Genomic DNA, 21,168 nt, shown 5'->3' with positions numbered 1-21,168 from the left:
GCCCGGGCGCCCGTTCACTCTGGGTGGAAAGGGGGGAGATAAAATCCCAAAGCAAACATCGCTTCTTCTGAGTACATCCACCTGGGGAGGAGAGGGAGCTAAGCACTCCAAACACGGAAATCACCGATCCATTCGTTCATTCGTTCATTCTGTCGTATTTATTAAGCGCTTACTGTGCGCCGAGCCCCGTACTGAGCGCTTGGAAAGTACAATTCAGCAACAGACAATCCCCACCCGCAACGGGCTCACAGTCTAGAAGGGGGGAGATGGACATCAAGACAAGTAAACGGGCATCAACAGCATCGATATAAATGGATGGGAAGGAGAGTACGGTGCCCAGCACACAGAAAGCGCTTAATACCATTATTATTATTAATAATAACTAAAACTCCAGAGCATACATCACTGCTCTGGAACACACGCACTTTGGACGGAAAGCAGAGTACAGGGCTCAGCACATAGTAAACACTTAACGAACACCATTATTTTTAACCACTAAACCCCCGGAGCATACATCCCTGCTCCAGAGCACACACACTCTGGATGGGAAGCAGACTGCAGTGCCCAGCACATTGAAAGCGCTTAACAAGCGCAATTATTATTAGTATTATTAACAACTAAAACCCCAGAGCACATATCCCTGGTCCAGAGCACACGCACTTTGGATGGGAAGCAGAGTACAGTGCCCAGCACACTGAAAGCGCTTAACACAATTATTTTTATTTTTATTATTATTATTATCAACAACTAAAACTCCAGAGCATATAATCCCTGCTCCAGAACACACACACTTTGGATGGGAAGCAGACTACAGTGGCCGGCACATTGAAAGCACTTAACAAACACAGTTATTATTATTATTATTATTGTTATTAACAACTAAGACTCCAGAGCATATAATCCCCGCTCCAGAGCACACGCACTTTGGATGGGCCCCCGATTAGACCGTAAGCCCGTCAAAGGGCAGGGACTGTCTCTATCTGTTACCGATGTGTACATTCCAAGCGCTTAGTACAGTGCTCTGCACATAGTAAGCGCTCAATAAATACTACTGAATGAATTATTATTATTAATTAAAACTCCAAAGCATATAATCCCTGCTCCAGAACACAGACACTTTGGATGGGAAACAGACTACAGTGCCCGGCACATTGAAAACGCTTAATAGACACAATTTTTATTATCAACAAGTAAAACTCCAGACCACACATCCCTGCTCCAGAGTACACGCACTTTGGACGGGAAGCTGAGTACGGTGATCAGCAAACTGAAAGTGCTTAACACAATCATTATTATTAACAACTAAAACTCCAGAGCATATATCCCCGCTCCAGAGCACATGCAATTTGGTTGGGAGGTAGACTACAGTGCCTGGCACATTGAAAGCGCTTAATAAACACTATGATCATTATTATTATCAACAAATAAAACTCCAGAGCACACGCGCTTTGGATGGGAGGCAGACTACAGTGCCCGGCACATTTTTTAGCACTTCCCAAATGCCATTATCATTATTAATAACAACTAAAAGCCCAGAGCACGCAGCCCCGCTCCAGAGCACACGCGCTTTGGAGGGGACGGAGAGGACTTGTACTTTGGATGGGAAGCAGAGAGGGCTCAAACCCAAACCGGAGCATCACTAAGCCGGCGCAGACGCACATCGGGCGGGAAGGGGAAAACTGAAAACCCACGGCAAAGATCGGCGTCGGGGGTATTCATTTCTGCTGCGTGACCCTGGGAAAGTCACTTCGCCTCTCTGGGCCTCAGCGACCTCACCTGTAAAACGGGGATCGAGACTGTGAGCCCCATGTGGGACGGGGACCGCGTCCAACCCGATCTGCTCGCATCCACCCCGGCGCTTGGTACGGTGCCCGGCACGTAGTCAAGCTCTTCACACTTTGCTTCTCTGTGCCTCAGTTCCCTCATCTGTCAAATGGAGATTCATTCATTCATTCCATAGTATTTATTGAGCGCTTACTACTTGCAGAGCACTGGACCGAGCGCTTGGACTGGACAAATCGGTAACAGAGACGGTCCCTGCCCTCTGACGGGCTCACGGTCTAATCGGGGGAGACGGACAGACGAGAACAATAGCAGTAATTAGAATCCAGCTCCGCCGCTGGCCAGCTGTGTGACCTTGGGCAGGTCACTTCACTGCTCTGTGCCTCGGTCACCTCATCTGTCAAATGGGGATTAAAACTGTGAGCCCCACCTGGGACAACCTGATCACCTTGTAACCCCCGGCGCTCAGGGCGGTGCTCTGCGCACAGTAAGCGCTTAACAGAGACCACCATTTATTAATCAAGGGGATGGCCATCTCACTGAAACCATAGCAGATAAATAGAATCAAGGTGATGTACATCTCATCGGCAAAATAAATAGGGTAAAGAAGATATATACAGTTGGGCGGACGAGTACGGCGCGGAGGGGAAGGGGAGATGAAGACCGTGAGCCTCCCGTGGGACCACCTGATGCCCCCCTATCTCCTCCGGCGCTTAGTACGGTGCTCCGCACATAGGAAGCGCTTAACAGATCCCAACGTTATTATTATTAACAAATATTAATACCATTATTATCGGTGCTCCGCGCGGGAAGAAGCAGAGGCCTCAGAAGCCCCGAGAAGGGGTGGGTGACTGTGGGCAAGTCACTTCACTTCTCTGTGCCCCAGTGACCTCGTCTGTAAAATGGGGATGAAGACGGTGAGCCCCACGTGGGACGAGCTGATTCCCCTAGGTCTACCCCAGCGCTTGGAACAGTGCTCTGCACATAGTAAGCCCTTAACAGATACCAACATTATCATCGGCAGTGGGTGGCACAGCCACTTTGGGGTGGGGGTGGGGGGCGAAAAAGGGAGAATAGGGCCCCGGCGGTGCAGTGCACAGGCTCCTGGGAGGGGGGAGGAGAGGCCGAAAAATTGGGAATTTGGAGGCAGGGCGGAGGAGAGAGAAGAGGAGGAGGGCCGAGGGGAGAAGAGGGGAGAAGAGGGGAGAAGAGGGGAGAAGAGGGGAGAAGAGGGGAGAGAGGGGAGAGAGGGGAGAGAGGGGAGAGAGGGGGACGGGGCCGGCGGCCAATGGGCGGGCGGCGGCCGCTGCTCCGCCGGCCCCTTTTAAGGGCGGGCAGAGGGGCCTCCTCTCGGTGCGCGCTCCGCCTGCCTACTACGCGGTCCCCGCTCCCCCGGCCCCCCGCTTCCCCGGCCCCCCGACCCGCCGACCCCCGGCCCGCTCATGGCGACCTACGTGCTGCTCAACACCCTGGCCAAGATGCCCATCGTGGGCCTGGGCACCTGGAAGGTAAATGCGACCGCCTCGGCCCTTTCGGCCCTCGGCGTGGGGCCTTTTCTTTCCCTTTGCTTCCTTTCTTCCTCCCTTTCCTCCTTCCTATCTTCCTTTCTTTTCTTTCTTCATTTCTTTTCTTTCTTCTTTCCTTCCTATCTTCCTTTCTTTTTTCATTTCTTTTCTTTCTTCTTTCCTTCCTTCCTCCTTTCTATCTTCCTCTTTTCTTTCTTCTTTCCTTCCTTCCTTTTCTTCCTTTCTTCCTATCTTCCTTTCTTTTCTTTCTTCTTTCCTTCCTTCCTTTCTTTCCTTCCTTCCCTCTGTGGTCCTGCGGCCCCAGGCCCGTCCTCCAAGTTGCCCCTTTCCTCCCCCTGCGGCCCGTTTGGCCCCCGGGCCTGAAGATGGGGCGGCCCCGTGGCCCTTCCGCCGGCCGCCTCCCACCGCTTGGAATCGAAAGAATAATGATGATGATGGTATTCGTTAATAATGTTGGTGTCTGTTACGCGCTTACTATGTGCCGAGCACCGGTCTAAGCGCTGGGGGAGATACGGGGTCATCGGGTTGCCCCCCGTGGGGCTCACCGGCTTCATCCTCATTTTATTAATAATAATAATAATAATAATAATGTTGGTATTCGTTAAGCGCTTCCTATGTGCAGAGCGCTGTTCTAAGCGCCGGGGGAGGTGCAAGGTGATCAGGTTGTCCCCCGTGGGGCTCACCGGCTTCATCTCCATTTTAATAATAATAATGTTGGTATTCGTTAAGCGCTTACTATGTGCAGAGCGCTCTTCTGAGCGCTGGGGGAGATGCAAGGGAATCAGGTTGTACCACGTGAGGCTCACAGTCTTCATCCCCATTTTAATAATAATGTTGGTATTTGTTAAGCGCTTACTATGTGCAGAGCACTGTTCTGAGCGCTGGGGTTGACACAGGGGAATCGGGTTGTCCCACGTGGGGCTCACAGTCTTCATCCCCATTTTCCAGATGAGGTCACTGAGGCGCCGAGAAGTGAAGTGACTTGCCCACAGTCACACAGCTGATGAGTGGCAGAGCCTGGATCTGAACCCATGACCTCTGACCCCCAAGCCCCGGCTCTTGCCACTGAGCCACGGGCGCTTACTATGTGCAGAGCATTGTTTTAAGCGCTGGGGTTGAAAGAAATAATAATATATAATAATGATGGCATTTGTTCACAATTATGACGACGATGGTATTTGTTAAGCGCTTCCTATGTGCAGAGTGCTGTTCTAAGCGCCGGGGTTGAAGGAAAAATAATGACGACGACGATGATGGCGTTTGTTAATGATGATAATGATGGTATTTAAGGGCTTACTGTGTGCAAAGCACCGTTCTAAGCGCTGGAGCTGAAATAAAAATAACCATGGTGATGGCATTTGTTAATGATGATGATGATGATGGTATTTGTTAAGCTCTTACTATGTGCAAAGCGCTATTCTAAGCACTGGGGGTGAAATAAAAATAAGAGTGATGATGATGGCATTTGTCGATAATAATGATGGTACTTTGGGCAAAGCACTGTTCTAAGCGCTGGGGGTTGACATAAAAATACTAATGACGACGATGGCCTGTGTTAAGCGCTTACTCCATGCAAAGCACTGTTCTAAGCGCCGGGGTTGAAATAAAAATAATGATGATGGTATGTGTTCAGTGTTTACTAGGTGCAAAGCACTGTTCTAGGTGCTGGGTTGGAATAAAAATAATGATGGCGTTTTGTTAATAATAATTATGGTATTTGTTAAGCGCTTACTGTGTTCTAAGCATTGGGGTTGAAGTAAAAATAATAATAACATGATTGCATTTTTTTAATAGTAATAATTATGGTATCTGTTCAGCGCTTACTATGTGCCAAGCACTGTTTAAAGCTCTGGGGAGGATACAAGGTGATCAGGTTGTTCCACCTGGGGCTCCCAGTCTAAATCCTCATTTTCCAGATGAGGTCACCGAGGCCCAGTGAAGTGACTTGTCCAAAGTCACTCGGCTGACAAGCGGCGGAGGCGGGATTTGAACCCACGACCTCTGACTCCCCAGCCCGGGCTCTTTCCACTGAGCCACGGCACATAGTAAGTGCTTAACAGATGTCATTACTATTACTATTATTATTAGAAAGTACAATTCAGCAACCAAGAGAGACAGTCTTTGCCCCCAAGGGGCTCACGGTCTAGAAGGGGGGAGACAGACATCAAAACGAGTAAACTGGCATCACTAGCAACAATATGAATAAATAGAATTATAGATATAATAATAATAATGTTGGTACTTGTTAAACGCTTACTAAGTGCCGAGCACTGTTATATACATGTCATTAATATTAAGTGCCATAGAGTCATTTCTGATTGATAGCGACTCCATGGATATACTTTCTCCAGAACGTTCTGTCCTCTGCCATGATCCACAACCTTTCTAACGGTTCTTCCGTTAGCGTTGTGGATGACCGTTATCGTTACCGTTGGTCTCTAATCCACCTCGCTGCCTCTTCCCCGTTTTCCCTGGAATTTTCGTAGCGTTAGTGTCTTCTCCAGAGAATCGGTCCTCCCGACGATGTGTCCAAAATACGCTCGTCGAATTCGAGTCCTTTGGCCTTCCAGAGACCACTCTGGTTTAATTTGCTCTAAAACCCATCTGTTTGTTGTTCGGGCCTTCCACGGTGTTCACAAAAGCATCACGTCTCAGAGGAGTCGATGTTCTTTCTCTCCTGTTTTTTCACCGTCCGCCTTTCGGATCCCTACGTTATCACTGGAAACGCCGTAGAGTTGACAGTTTGTGCTTTTGTGGCAGTTGTTACGTCGGGTCACTTCCTGATTTTTTTTCCAGGCCCTTCATAGCAAGTCTTCCTAACGTTAATCTTCGGCATCCGTCTTGGCTGCTAGTTCCTTTATTATTGATTCTCGATCCCAGGAGGGAAAAATTGTCAGCTGTTTCAATCTTCTCTCCATCCACAACAAATGTGTTCAAACTTCCAGCTCATAGTAAGCGCTTAACAAATACCATAATAATTATAATAACTGTTATTATTTGCCGCCTCGGCTCATCGGATCCGGGAGGGATTCGTGGCCTGCGATGGGTAGGGAGCCGCGACCTCCCGCCCCCCCGGCCCTCCGCCGCCTAATGCTAAATTTTATCTATTTATGGTATCTGTTAAGCGCTTACTATGTGCCAGGCATTGTACTAATACAAGCTGATCAGGTTGGATGCAGTCTCTGTCCCACCTAAGACTCCGAGTCTTAATCCCCATTTCACAGATGAGGGAAGTGAGGCACGGAGAAGTCAAGTGACTTCACCAAGGTCACACAGCAGTCAAGTTCCCCCCATCTAGACTGTGAGCCGGTTGTGGCAGGGATTGTCTCTATTGCTGCATTGTACTTTCCAAGCGCTTAGTACATGCTCTGCACCCAGTAAGCGCTCAATAAATACAACTGACTGAATGAAGGAATGAATGACAGGGACTGTGTCCAACTCGATAATCTTATATCTGTCCCAGCACTGAGTTCCCTGCTTGGGACACAGTAAGCACTTAACAACTACCATTAAAAAAAAACAAGCAGTCACGTGGGTTTGGTCACACTTCTCTGAAAAAGATTCATTCAGCTGACTGGCATCTCAGAAGCCACATCCGGGCCTGGGTGGGGGAGGGATGTTGCAGGGGAGACGAGCAAAATTTTCTTCACTGCCCCTTTGTTTTCCTTTTCAGTCCCTCCTGCATGGAAAATTCTGGTCTCTGGCTCTCTTCTGAGCTTGGGCTCCCAGCTGCTCCGGCCCCTTCTGAGCAAAAGGATCGAGTTGACAGATTTTAAACACATTTGTACTGGTTGGGATGCTCTCTCAGCTATCTCCTTGAAAACCTCTTAGCTTCCTGTTTTAGCATGTGAAGTTGTGAACGAGCCCTGATGATTGCAAATCTAGCCACGTGGGCATTTAATCCCACATATCAGTACTCCCGAGGACGGTTTCACACGGGCCCGCTAGATAGATGAATAAATCGCCCTGGTTTGAGCCTCGGTGGAACGAACTCATGGAATAAGAGGTCTCTCTTGAAAAGAGAGAAGAAGAGTGGCCCAGTAGAGCCTGGGAGTCAGAAGGATTTGGGTTCTAATCCTGGTCTACCACTTGTCTGCTGTGTGACCTGGGGCAAGTAACTTAACTTCTCTGCGTGTGCGACTTCATCTGTAAAATGGGGATTAAAACTATGAGCCCCGTGTGGGACACGGACTGTGTCCGACCTGATCGGCCTGTATCCGCCCCAGTGCTCAGAACAGTGCCTGGCACAGAGTAAGTGCTTAACAAATCCTATTTTTTTTTTTTAATCTACATTTGGCTCACCAAAAGCTCATCCGTTGTTTTGTTGGACTTAATGTTTGTATCCGCTAGCGCCGACTTCTCTTTGACCTCCTTGTCCTCTCCCTCTCTCTTCTGCGTCTCCCCGACTTGCTCCGTTTATCCACCCCACAGCACTTACATACCTATCTACCTCCCTTCGTACTTACATACGCAGAGAAGCAGCGTGGCTCAACGGAAAGAGCCCGGGCTTGGGAGTCTGAGGTCATGGGTTCGAATCCCGGCGCCGCCGCTTGCCAGCTGTGTGACTTTGGGCGAGTCACTTCACTTCTCTGTGCCTCAGTTACCTCATCTGTAAAATGGGGATTAAAAACTGTGAGCCCCACGTGGGACAACCTGTTCACCTTGATTCCCCCAGCGCTTAGAACAGTGCTTTGCACTTAGTAAGCGCTTAACAAATTCCCCAGTTATATCTGTAACTTATTTATATTTGGGCCTGTCTCCCCTTTTCAGACTAGACTGTAAGCTCCTTGTGGGCAGGTAATGTCTGTTTATTGTTATATTGTACTCTCCCAAGCACTCGATACAGCGCTGTGCGCTCGATAAATTCGACTGACTGACTTCCCCTCATGAAGCCTTTGCTCAGAGAGCCGCTCCCTTCCTGACGGCGCGCCGTCTGGAAATTACAAGTGGTTGACGTGCCTCGTTGGGGGGGTTTTCCTTTCAGTCATCCCCTGGCCAAGTCGGGGAGGCAGTGAAGATGGCAATTGACGCCGGCTACCGCCATTTTGACTGCGCTTACATCTACCACAACGAGGACGAAGTGGGGAACGCCATCCAGCAGAAGATCAAGGAGGGAGCGGTGAAGCGAGAGGACCTCTTCGTCGTCAGTAAGGTACAGATCCCGCCTGAGGGTGGGAATCATCTTCGGGTCTCCGTCCCATTTAATCTCCCCCCACCCCCCCACCCCAGCCTTCTGGCAGCGAGGGTTTTGGGAACACTGTGTCCACCCATCCTTGAGGACTTCATCATCTGCGTCCATTCCATCTCAGTGCCTTCCTTTTGAAGTTTATCAAAATTTGCCTAGCATGATGATTCACTGTGCTTTTGTTTGGAAAGATAAGAGGCACCAGGTCACTCGAGGTGACAGGACTGAACTGCACCGTTAAATCCTGTGAGGAGACTTGTTTTGGAACTCTTAATAAATAAATATATATATATATATTAAAAAAAAATAAAACACATTGCTCTCTCAGCCCCATCGTTTCCTAGCTGTTCAGTTAAGGGAAAAATCGAGACTGAAAACACTGAACCCCGCTCGGAAAGCGAGAAGCGGCGTGACCTAGTGGATAGAACACGGCCCCGGGAGCCAGAAGGACCTGGGTTCCAACTCCCGCTCTGCCACTTGTCTGCTGTGTAATCTTGGGCAAGGCACCTCACGTCTCTGGCTCGGTTACCTCAGCTATAAAATGTAGGATAAGACCGCGGGCCCCTTGTGGGACACGGACGGTGTCCCACCGGATTAGTTTGTATCTACCCCGGCGCAGAGTACAGTGGGCATAGTAAGTGCTTAACGGATATGAAAAAGTAGTGAAAATAAATAAGAATGCGACCTGCCCTTTGATCTCCTTAATAATGATAATCGTGGTATTTGTTTAAGCGCGAACCGCATGCCAGGAAGTGCCGAGTTTAATGCAAGGTAATTGGGCCAATTTCCCACCAACCCTTAACACCCAACTGTCCCACGTTTTGATTTCTTGTCCCAGCCCCAAATCCTGTCAGGATTCCCCTCCCTTTCCTCTGAGTTCTTCTGCACCTTGTCTCCGTGAGCCCCTATCAGCCCTTCTTGGACCAAACCCAGTTTGGGGCTCCAGGAAGTCAGTTCAGAGTGTGCGGGGTGATACCCCAGCACACCCCTCCGCGCCCCCCCAAAACTAACAGTGCTTCCTGCCCTCCTTCGCAGCTGTGGTGCACGTTCCATGAGAAGAGTTTGGTGAAGGGGGCCCTGCAGGAGACGCTCAGCAAGCTCAAGATGGATTATCTGGACATGTACCTCATCCACTGGCCTTTCGGATATAAGGTTCAGTAAAACATTTGGTGTCCGTTGAACTGGGGCTGAAGGGTTTTGCAGCTATTGAAAGTGTATTGGAATTGCTGCTGGGCTTTCCTCTCTGTGACCTGCTGGGCCTATTGTTTTCATCAGTCTAGGGTATTTGAGTGCTGGCTGTGGGTTCAGTCATTGTGCCGACTACTTCTGAGACCACAGTATGTTATAAATTTTATACTGTTATATTAATGTCTGTCTCCCCCTCTAGACTGTAAGCTCATGTGGGGCAGGGAACGTGTCTGCCCACCCTGTTGTATTCTCCCAAGCACTTAGTACAGTGCCGGGCACACATTAAACGGCACCGAGCGCGGACCTGGGAGTCGGAAGGACCTGGGTTCTAAACCCAGCTCAGCCACTTGTCTGCTGTTTGACCTTGGGCAAGTCACTTTGCTTCTCTGTGCCTCATTCACCTCATCTGTAAATGGAGGGTTAAGTCTGTGGGCCCCTTGGGGGACAGGGACTGCGTTCAATCTGATTAGTTTCTATCCAATTCAGTGCTGGGTACCGTGCCTGGCACATAGCACTTAACAGACACCATAAAAAAAAATCAGGTTTGTGTGGCTAAACGGTACTAGCGACAGTGAGGAACCTCATAGCACGGTGGTCCTCGGACGAAGATTTCTTACATTATAAAATAAGAGCATTTTCTTTTCTCTGGGCGGAAGAGGACGGTGCGCTGAACCCAGGGCCTTCAAGTGTTTTTGAATACGCTCTCCATTCTGAATCCAGACTTTTTAAAAATTTTCCAGCCAGACTTCCAAGCCAGGTCTTCCTGACTCGAGCCTGAGAGATATGCTGGAAAATATTAAGGTCCCACACCATCCCAATCTTTGTCTTTTCTTATGGTGATAGGGGTGGGTTTTTTCTTTTGTTTGTTTTCTCCCCTCCTTTTGCTAGGTATGCGTAGGGCACCATCTTGTTTCCCACAAGATTTAACTGCTCTTAGTTCTTCTCTCAGGTGGAGAGAGAAGAACCAGAGAAGCAGCGTGGCTCAGTGGAAAGAGCCCGGGCTTGGGAGCCCGAGGTCATGGGTTCGAATCGCGGCTCTGCCACTTGTCAGCTGTGTGACTGTGGGCCAGTCCCTTCACTTCTCTGGGCCTCAGTTACCTCATCTGTAAAATGGGGATTAACTGTGAGCCTCACGTGGGACAACCTGATTACCCTGTTAGAAAAGTGCTCTGCACATAGTAAGCGCTTCACAAATACCAACATTTATTTATTTTTTATTTAAAGGATATGTATTTAAATCGACATCAATCGGTGGTATTAATTGAGCGCTTTGTGTGCAGAGTAATGTACTAAGTGCTTGGGTGAGCACAGTACAACAGAGTTGGTCAATACATTCCCCGCCCACAACAAATTTATAGTCTAGAGGACTGATATCGACACCGCCTTTCTCTTAGTTGTGCAAGGGGGAGGTCTGCCTGACTTGCTTGGGTTCGGCTCAGACTGCCTGGCCTCAAGGGCAGACTACCACTTGAGTGGAAATTCAAGAAAGAAAAATACAGTGACTAGCTCTAGAGCAAGGGATGTCACGTGACGTCACTTCTGACAAGTTGGAGGCAAGTTCAAACCCCAGTCAGTCGGTTCATCCAGGATGTTTGTCTCCAGCCACAAAACGTGAGAGGAGTTGAACCTCTTGGAAGGACCTTTATTAATGTTGCTATTTGTTAAGCGCTTCCTATGTGCAGAGCACTGTTCTAAGCGCTGGGGTAGACACGGGGGAATCGGGTTGTCCCACGTGGGGCTCACAGTCTTAATCGCCATTTTACAGATGAGGTCACTGAGGCACAGAGAAGTGAAGGGACTTGCCCCCAGTCACACAGCTAAGTGGCAGAGCCGGGATTCGAACCCATGACCTCTGACTCCAAAGCCCGGGCTCTTTCCACTGAGCCACGCTGCTTTTCATTTGGGCTATTAAGGGCCTTTTATGCTGGGAGACTCAGCCCTTGAGTGGTAAAAAGAAAAAAAAAGTGCCTGGTGGAATGTAAACCTTTGCTTCTTCCCACCCCTCTGTAAACCCTTTGCTCCCACTTTCACGCCGAGAGAAGCGCAGCCGGTCGTCTACAACTTTCCTGGACCTTTGGATTTTGGGGAAGAAAGCTGTTTTTAGCATTAGCGGTACTTTTAGTTTTTTGATTTTGGTTATTTTTTTTCCTTGGCACTACAGGCTGGCAAAGATGATTTCCCTCTAGATGAGCAGGGCAGAACTGTGTCCAGCAGCACGGACTTCCTGACACATGGGAGGTAAGTCCAACTGCTTCGGTGGTCTTCCCCAATCCACCCGAAGAAAAGCCTGGTTAAAGTGTCTTATCCACGAGCGGTTTCCTCTAGAGACTTACAGACAGTTGGGTGACTGCTGGTTCTCACCATGTCTTTTGACCCGTTAGTCCGTGAGAGATGGAACAGATCTGTCTCATTCTCCTTGGCACGCCCCCCGAAAAATGAAATGCGGGACTAGACTACCCCTATAAATCAACCAATTGATGTCATTAAGCATCCGGGGGCAAAACACTGTACTAAACGCTTAACCAAATATACAAAAAGCAACACTGGCATTTCCTGCCCCCGAGGAACTCACAACGTAATGGATTGGAACGGAAGAAACTTACAATTCAGTCACTGGCTTAGTGGAGAGAGCCCGGGCTTGGGAGTCAGAGGGCGTGGGTTCTAATCCCGTCTCCGCCGCTTATCAGCTGTGTGACTTCGGGCAAGTCACTTCTCTGTGCCTCAGTTCCCTCGTCTGTAAAACAGGGGTGAAGACTGGGAGCCCCACAGGGGACAACCCGATTACCTTGGATCCACCCCAGCGCTTTAGAATAGCGCTTGGCAAATAGTAAGCACTTAACAGATACCATAATTATTAATTGCTTGTTGAGCACTTACGGCGGGCAGAGAGCCGTACTAAATGCTTGGGATAGTACAGTACAATAACAGTGGCATTCCCTGCCCACAGTGAGCTGGTACAGCGAAAATGGAAGGGCTATCAAGGACAGCTGCTGAGGTTACCGAGGGCCTTCTGCTCCCTTGTTTGAGTCCCCTGACGAGACTCCCGTTTCTCTCAGGCCATGGGAAGAGCTGGTGGACGTGGGACTGGCGAAAGCCATTGGTATTTCCAACTTCAACCACGACCAGATAGAGAGGATTTTGAACAAACCAGGGTTGAAATACAAGCCAGCCACTAACCAGGTAAACGCCGTGTAGGGGGGTTAGGGGCATATAGCCTTGTGGGGTCCCCCCTTCCCTCCCCCCTTTTAGGATTCGGAGAGTCCAGGAATGCTGTCTGGGAGTGCAAAAACTACAGGAGGAATGGGTTAATGGGGCTGGCTGGTTTGGCCGTGGGCCTTGGGCTGACGCCGGGAGATTTAACAAGTGGGGAGGGCCTGATCGAATCCTAGGTGTTCTCGGTTCTGGCTCCTGAGAATCGCCCACCAGGTCCTCTGTAAATCCCACCCACTTCCCAGGGGAGCCGGGGAAGATCAGGGACGTGTTCCAGAGTGGAACTGTGTCCCTGTAGGCAGATTTGTGATGAATAGCGCCAGTCACTGAAGGGACTTGGGCGGCCTTGCTTCCTGCTGCGTCACCGATGACCGTTTGTGCCCGCAGGTGGAGTGCCACCCGTACCTCACCCAGGAAAAACTCATAAACTATTGCCAGTCCAAGGGGATTTCAGTGACCGCTTATAGCCCCCTTGGCTCTCCAGATAGACCATGGTAAGGCTTTCACTGGTCTGTTCTTAAGGGATGTATAAAACTCGATTGTTCATTTTGGAGGGGAGTGGGAATTCGGCTTCTGCGGAGAAAAACCAGGAAACTGTACCCCCCCCCCCCCACCTCGAGTCCTCTGAGTCCGAGGCCCTTTCGAAAGCATCTCCTCCAAGAAATGAACAGCAAGTCTCTGGTCTAGCCGAAGACCAGTCTCCATCAGAGGGAACGGAGGATCCCGGTCCCAGCTCGGTCCCCGACTCGCTGTGGCCGCTTCCTCACCTGCAGAGCGGAGGGGGTGGCGACAGCTGTCCCCTCACCCACCGGGGTGAGGGATTTGAGGGGGTCAGTGGAGGGGTTGAGGTCTTCCCAGGAAGCTTTGACCCTAGTATTATAGCAATAGCTGTCACTCCTCTCCTCCCCCACCTCCAGACCATATGAAGCAGCGTGGCTCAGTGGAAAGAGCACGGGCTTTGGAGCCAGAGGTCATGAGTTCGAATCCCCGCTCTGCCACTTGTCAGCTGGGTGACTGTGGGCAAGTCACTTCACTTCTCTGGACCTCAGTTTCCCCATCTGTAAAATGGGGATTAAGACTGTGAGCCCCACGTGGGACATCCTGATTCCCCCTTGTCTACCCCGGCGCTCGGAACGGTGCTCGGCACATAGTAAGCGCTTAACAAATACCAACGTTATTGGGGAAGCGGCGTGGCTCAGTGAAAAGAGCGTGGGCTTCGGAATCAGAGGTCATGGGTTCGACCCCCGGCTCTGCCACTTGTCAGCCGCGTGACTGTGGGCAAGTCACTTAACCTCCCCGTGCCTCAGTTACCTCATCTGTAAAATGGGGATTATCTGTGAGCCTCACGTAGGACAAACTGATTACCCTGTATCTGCCTCAGCGCTTAGAACAGTGCTCTGCACATAGTAAGCGCTTAACAAATATCAACATTATTATTCCATAAGCTAGCAGGGCTGAGGAAAGAGAAGAGCTTTGCTCTCTGGCCACCTTATTACAATAACTGTTTCCTTTCCAGGGCCAAGCCTGAGGACCCTTCCGTCTTGGAGGATCCCAGGATTAAGGCGATTGCAGAGAAGTACAAGAAAAGCCCAGCCCAGGTTTGTGTTTCACTGCCTCCCTGCCTCCCTCTCTTCCTCTTTCCCTCGCAGAGAACTTCCCACCCCTTGCTGTAATGTGCGTGAGAGGAGGGTCGGCCTCTCACGGGAAGCTTTTCCTTACGGTCTCTGGAGTCCTCATTCAATCCCCAAAGGTGAGGAAGAGGTAGCGGGAGGGGCTTCTCTCAGCAGGCTACGACCGCCTTGGGCTCTAGGGAAGAAATGAAACCGTTCTGTCTAGGAGCTGCACGCTGTGCTTCTGCCCACGGTGGGGTGAAGACCCTGCCCTGCGTCGGGTCTGGAGCCCTTGCCAGAGACCCCATGTCTCCTCCTAATCTCCTCCCACAGGTCTTGATCCGGTTTCAGATCCAGAGGAACGTGATTGTGATCCCCAAGTCGGTCAACCCTCAGCGTATCGTGGAGAACTTTCAGGTAGGAGCTGGGGTCGGGAGGGGTCTCACTTTCTGCGGGGTGGGACGTTCTCCTCTCTAACACACTGGCGCTCTGGGCTCTGGTCAGCTGAGAGGAAGGGGCCCTAAGACCGCTGTACAATGTGAGTTGAGCCTTCTGGGTTTTTATTTTGCTATCATCTTCGTGTCTAATAATAATTTCTGCGGCTTTTGTGAAGTGCTCCCCGTGGGCCATGCTCTGTACTGAGCCCTGCGGCAGGTTCAAGATAATCAGGTTGGGCACGGTCCCTGTCCCGAATGGGACTCAGAGTCTAAGTAGGATGGAAAACAGGTATTTTATCCCCATTTTACAGATGACTGCAAGCCCGTTGTGGGCAGGGGACATGTCTGCTTAATTCTGTTGTAACCCTTCCAAGTACCTAGAACAGCGCTGTGCTCAATAAATACCACCGAGTGATTGACAGATGAGGAAACTGAGGCCCGGAGAAGTGAAGTGACTTGCCAACGGTCATATAGCAGGCAAATGGCCGATCCAGGATTAGAACCCAGGGCCTCTGACCCTCAGCCCATGCTGTTTCTGATACTCTAGCTCTTCTTACCCAGAGTAGAAGGGAGCGAAATGTAGTTGCGAAGGGGATATTGGTTTACTTGACAGCAGTGTAGAAGCCTCACCCTTCACAGTATAACCGTGCCTTTGAACTTCTCCACGGGTGCCGCTTAATAAGATCTTAAATCTGTCCACGTGGTCTGTTAGATCTGCGTTCCGCATTGCCAAAGACAGAAAACTCCTTAGCCTTGCTCCCTTCTACCTCACCTCGCTACTCTCATACCTCACCCCAGCCCACGCATTTCACTCCTCTGATGCCCACCTCTCACGGTACTTTGATCTCGTCTGTCTTGCGGCTGCCCACTCGCCCCCATCCTGCCTCCGGCCTGGAACACCCTCCCTCTTCACATCCAACAGACGATCGCCCTCCCCGCCTTCGAAGCCTTCCTGAAGGCACATCTCCTCCAAGAGGCCTTTCCCGACTAAGCCCTCTTTCCCTTTTCTTCCCCTCCCTTCTGTGGCTCAGTGGAAAGAGCCCGGGCTTCGCAGTCAGAGGACATGAGTTCGCCTCTCGGCTCTGCCACTTGTCAGCTGTGTGACTGTGGGCGAGTCACTTCGCTTCTCTGTGCCTCAGTTATTCATTCAGTAGTATTTATTGAGCGCTTACTATGTGCAGAGCACTGTACTAAGCGCTTGGGATGAACAAGTCGGCAACAGATAGAGACGGTCCCTGCCGTTTGACGGGCTTACGGTCTAATCGGGGGAGACGGACAGACGAGAACGATGGCAATAAATAGAGTCAAGGGGAAGAACATCTCGTAAAAACCGATGGCAACTAAATAGAATCGAGGCGATGTACAATTCATTAACAAAATAAATAGGGTAACGAAAATATATACAGTTGAGCGGACGAGTACAGTGCTGTGGGGATGGGGAGAGGTGGAGAGAGTTACCTCATCTGTAAAATGGCGATTAACTGTGAGCCTCACGTGGGACAACCTGATTCCCCTATATCTCCCCCAGCGCTTAGAACGGTGCTCTGCACATAGTAAGCGCTTAACAAATACCAACATTATTATTATTGCCGTGACTTGCTCCCTTTATTCATCCCCCACTCCCAGCCTCACAGCACTTAGGTACATATTCGTAATTTTATTTGTATTCATGTCTGTCTCCCCCTCTAGGCTGTAAGCTCGTGATGGGCAGGGAATGCATCTGTTGTCATATTGTACTCTCCCAAGTGCTTAGAACAGTCCTCTGCGTTCAGTAAGCGCTCAACAAATACAACTGACCGACTGATTACCTATAGATACAACAGACAGATTACCTACACCTACCTTGTAGATTGTCATCTGACGTTGTATGGCAAACTGGTTTAGCATTCAGTAAGCCCCGTCATGGGGGAAACAACTTCTGAAACACTGGCCTTTTCCGAGAGTCATTTAGATCAAATGTTTCCGACGGCAGGGATCGTGTTTATCCTTAATCCCACAGACCCCAGGTCGCGTGAACCCTTCTGAGGATTGTGCCACGATCTTACCAAGGTCAACATCGAAAGAGCCTAGTGCACCTAGAGCAGTACCGTGGCCTAGTGGATAGAGCACGGACCTGAGAGTCAGATTCTAATTCCGGCTCCGCCACTTGCCTGCTGTGTGGCTTTGGGCAAGTCACTTCATATCTCTGGGCCTCAGTTACCTCATCTGTAAAATGGGGATTGAGACTGAGCCCATGTGGAATAGGGACCGCGTCCAACCCGATTTGCTTGTATCCACCCCAGCGCTCAGTACGGGGCCTGGGCCGTGGCACTTAAATACTATTGATTATTATTATTACTACCTTTCAGTGTGTGAAATTGTTTCTGAGAGGGCCGGGCCTTGCCGCAGAAATGTCTCCCATTCTGGTTACTGAGCGCCTTGTTTTCTTCTTTCCAGGTCTTTGACTTTGAATTGAGTAAGGAGGAGATGGGAACGATCCTGAGCTTCAATAGAAACTGGAGGGCCTGTCGCTTGGAAAGGTAGGTGTCCCTCCCACTAAGCCTACCGCGTTCCTTGGCCGTTGCCGCTTGGAAGTTAAGGCTCTGCCAGGTCCGAGCGCAAATCTGATGTGAACCCCTGGGTTCCAGGGCAAAGCAGGGTCACGGTGTGTCGTCGGGGCTCGGTCTGGCTGTGGAACTGCTGTTGCGCAGGGAGCAGGCCACGAGGCTGAAGCCACACGTCGGTTTTAACCCAGTCTTAAACTTCGTTGCGATCCCTTCGGCACCCAGTGGCAGCTGGCTCCGAAAACGAGTCTCAACTACCCTTCCCATCCTTCCCCTCCCCCTTATTTAAACAGGATATGGTTTGGCGCTTCTAAAATTGGCTCCAACTAACTTCCTCTCTGAGAAAGGTCCTTTCCGGGTGTCCCTTTCACATCCTCCTCTCTTCCCTCACCCATTTTATCCCTTTCTCCCATTGGAAGACCGTTGACTGTCCCCTGGAGTTTACCTCTGACCTTCCCCCGCTTAGACCGTAAGCCCGTCAAACGGCAGGGACCGTCTCTATCTGTTGCCGACTTGTTCATTCCAAGCGCTTAGTACAGTGCTCTGCACATAGTAAGCGCTCAATAAATACCATTGAATGAATGAATGAACCTTCCACCTTGGTCGTGTCCTTTTGGCCAAAGCTTAATACTGCATTGTGTGTCTTCCCAGAGCGAAGGGAGGTGGGGGGGGGAAGCTTTATATCCAGTCAGGTTGTCTATCACAGGCTGGGAGAGGGGAGGGCAACATCTTGTAGTATTTACTGAGCACTCACTATGGGCAGAGGACTGGACTGTGTGCTTGAGAAAGTACAATAAAAAGAGTTGGTAGATGGGATTCAAAAATGGCTTACAGTCTAGAGGTCAAGTGCGATGCTCAAAACCTGTACTATAATATGTACCGCTAGAATAACCATTTCTTCTAGCATACAGTTCCTTTCCGATGTGTATTGTTAGAATGTTCCCCTTAATTGCATTCTATTCAAACTGAGTGGAAACACATGGTGGGGGAAGGTGGGGGGCGGGGGCGTGGAAGCAGCTCTGCCACTTGGCAGCTGTGTGACCGTGGGCAAGTCACTTCACTTCTCTGTGCCTCAGTTCCCTCACCTGTAAAATGGGGATTAAGACTGTGAGCCCCACGTGGGACAACCTGATTCCCCTATGTCTACCCCAGCGCTCAGAACAGAGCTCGGCACATAGTAAGCGCTTAACAAATACCAACATTATTAACACCGAATGCTCTAGTGGCCTCAGGAGATAAAAATGAATAATTGTGGTATTTGTTAAATGCTTACTATAGGCCTAGTACTGGACAAGTTAATCAGGTCCTACGTGGAGCTCACAGTCCAAGTAGGAGGGAGAACAGGTTTTGAATCCGCATTTTGCGGGTGAGGGAACCGAGGCAGCGTGGCTCAGTGGAAAGAGCCTGGGCTTCGGAGTCAGAGGTCATGAGTTCGACTCCCGGCTCTGCCACTTGTCAGCTGTGTGACTGTGGGCAAGTCACTTCTCTGTGCCTCAGTTACCTCATCTGGAAAATGGGGATTAAGACTGTGAGCCTCACGTGGGACAACCTGATTCCCCTGTATCTAACCCAGCGCTTAGAACAGTGCTCTGCACACAGTAAGCGCTTAACAAATACCAACATTATTAAGTGAAGTGATTTGCCCAAGGTCAGGGAGCTGGGGTGAGAACCCAAGTCCACTGAATCCCTGGCCTGTGCTCTTTCCACTAGGCCTCGCTGGGCCATAAGAGCAGGGGCAAGAAGGATGGAAAGGAAAAAGAGAAGGCAAGTGGGGAAGGGATGGAAACTAGGGAGAGGGAAGAGTTAGGGCCGGATTCTTTTGGCTTCAGAACACGGAGACGATGCTCAGTGGCGGAACCAGAATCAGGGCACAGGAGGAGCGAGGGCCGAGGTCGGGAATAACCAGCCTGCCACCCGCAAGCTTCCCGTGACTAGAAATGCTTGTTCTAGCTTCTTGTGTCAACTCCTTAGTGCAGTCAGAGCACCTACAATATTTTTGAAGGACATTCAAATCACACCCTTCTAGACCTCTGTGATGATGTGATTTGTCTCTGTCGCCCGTATTTTTTAAGGTCCTTGGAGCCTGTGCAACTATTTTACTTGTAGCTCTGGTGTTATGGTATTCGCCCCCCTTCTAGGGAGAGGCTCCTTGGGGACAGGGAATGTGTCTACCATCGCTTGTTTCACCGTGAGTCTTTGGTAAATACCTGTGGACTGCCAGGATAACCCGGAGCAGTTACCATAAGGCTGTTCAGGGATCTCACCAGTTGCTCTGTGAATATTACTACTACAATTAATAATAATTATGGTATTTCTTAAGCACTTACTATGTACCAAGCACTGTACTAAGTGCTGGGGTAGATACAAGATCATCGGGTCCCACGTGGGGCTCCGTAATCTAAGAAGGCGGGCGAACGTGTATTGGATCCCCATTTTACAGATGAGGGAACTGAGGCGCCGAGAAGTCGCGTGACCTGTCCGAGGTCAAGGGTGTGTGGCAGAGCTGGAATTAGAACCCAGGTCCTCGGACTCCCAGGCCCGCGCTCTTTCGACCAAGCCGTGCCGCGTGCGTGAAGTGTTTTGTGTTTTTTCCCAAGATGAAACTATCCCTCTCTCTCTTTCTACAGAACTGTTTCTCACAAAGATTATCCCTTCCACGCCGAATACTGAGGCTGGGGGCCAGGCTCCAGGGGCGGTTCTTGGTGTTCCTGTCTACGTGGGTAGTTGATGATGATGACAGATGTACTCTTCACTGCCAAATATGAGGAAGGCCGCCGGCCCAAGAACCTTGGAGCCCGTCAAGTTGCAGGGCCAGCCGTAGATTCATTGCCAAGTCCTTGCCCTGCCTTCCACCCAAGAAGGATCTGCTACAGGAGGAAGACGGAGTGCCGGCCGATGAGCCAGAATTAAGCCACCGTGTTGTCGGTTTGGTTTTCGGTTGGGGTTTTTGTTTGGTTTTTTTTTTTTTTTTGGTCCTTTTTACAACTTCGATTGCCGCTTCGTGGTTAACGCTTTTCAGTGCCGCCTCGGTCTGTAGAGTTGAACTTTGCTGCTTCCAATAAAAGCTATTCGTGTGGCTTTGCTGGCGTTACTGGTGGTTTCAACTGGGACCTCAACAATCGGGCTGATAATCGCGATATTAATAATGATTACGGCATTTCTTAAACACCATGTGCCAGGCACTGTTCGAAGCACTGGAGTAGATAGAAGATGATCAGGTTGGACACAGTGCCTGTCCTACTTAGGGCCCACGATCTTAATCCCCCGTTTACAGATGAGGGAACCGAGGCCCAGAGACATTAAATGATTCGCCCCAGGTCACGCAGCAGACAAAGGGTGGAGTCCGAATTAGAACCCGGGTCTTCTGACTCCCGGGCCCCTGCTCTTTCCATTAGGTCATGCCGCTGGGGGCTAGTCACTGCGTGACCACGAACCAAACCGCTGCAAGAAGTCTTCCTCTTCTTCCTTCTGGCCTCTCTTCTCCTACAAACCCTCCCTCCCACCCCCAACGTTTCAACCAGCGCTTTGGTTATCTCCAGGAACGGTAGTCACATCACGGTGGGTAGGAAATGTGTTTACCGACTTGGCTGTAGTCGTACTCTCGCAAGCACTCACTGAATACGATCGACTGAAATTGAGATTTGCAAGTTAAAGTAGCTTTGGCAATGTGGTACCAGCCAATCGATC

At 50.1% G+C, this 21,168-nt stretch overlaps 1 protein-coding gene and 1 long non-coding RNA gene across 3 annotated transcripts; one reads left to right on the top strand and one right to left on the bottom strand.

The window, feature by feature from the left end:
• Window positions 1-3,181: 3,181 nt before the first annotated feature.
• On the top strand, window positions 3,182-20,561 carry LOC100080918 (aldo-keto reductase family 1 member B1-like). 2 transcript variants are annotated; one of them, XM_007671065.2, is made up of 10 exons: window positions 3,182-3,290; window positions 8,293-8,460; window positions 9,529-9,645; window positions 11,843-11,919; window positions 12,738-12,861; window positions 13,279-13,385; window positions 14,408-14,489; window positions 14,835-14,918; window positions 17,375-17,457; window positions 20,109-20,561. In XM_007671065.2, exons 1-10 carry the CDS (start codon window positions 3,225-3,227, stop codon window positions 20,149-20,151), a joined length of 951 nt encoding a protein of 316 aa, XP_007669255.3. In that variant the 5' UTR covers window positions 3,182-3,224; the 3' UTR covers window positions 20,152-20,561. The 2 variants fall into 2 exon arrangements, with proteins under 2 accessions (XP_007669255.3, XP_028929715.1); XM_029073882.2 differs by lacking the exon at window positions 3,182-3,290 and adding an exon at window positions 5,900-6,259.
• LOC120638645 lies at window positions 6,845-7,810 on the bottom strand. Its single transcript, XR_005660412.1, has 2 exons — window positions 7,775-7,810; window positions 6,845-7,052 (listed from the first exon to the last, which is right to left on the bottom strand). It is a non-coding gene; the product is annotated as an uncharacterized LOC120638645 (long non-coding RNA).
• Window positions 20,562-21,168: the final 607 nt, after the last annotated feature.

This window comes from Ornithorhynchus anatinus, chromosome 10 (genome assembly GCF_004115215.2).
Source record: "Ornithorhynchus anatinus isolate Pmale09 chromosome 10, mOrnAna1.pri.v4, whole genome shotgun sequence".
Lineage (NCBI taxonomy): Eukaryota > Metazoa > Chordata > Mammalia > Monotremata > Ornithorhynchidae > Ornithorhynchus > Ornithorhynchus anatinus.
This window is presented reverse-complemented; position numbering and strand designations above follow the sequence as displayed.

Excerpts from the sequence above, each read along its gene's own strand:
- LOC100080918 (XM_007671065.2), top strand. The coding sequence starts at position 3,225 with ATGGCGACCTACGTGCTGCTCAACACCCTGGCCAAGATGCCCATCGTG. Across the intron at positions 12,862-13,278 it reads ACAAGCCAGCCACTAACCAG|GTGGAGTGCCACCCGTACCT; the intron begins GTAAACGCCGTG and ends TTGTGCCCGCAG. Across the intron at positions 14,919-17,374 it reads GTATCGTGGAGAACTTTCAG|GTCTTTGACTTTGAATTGAG; the intron begins GTAGGAGCTGGG and ends TCTTCTTTCCAG.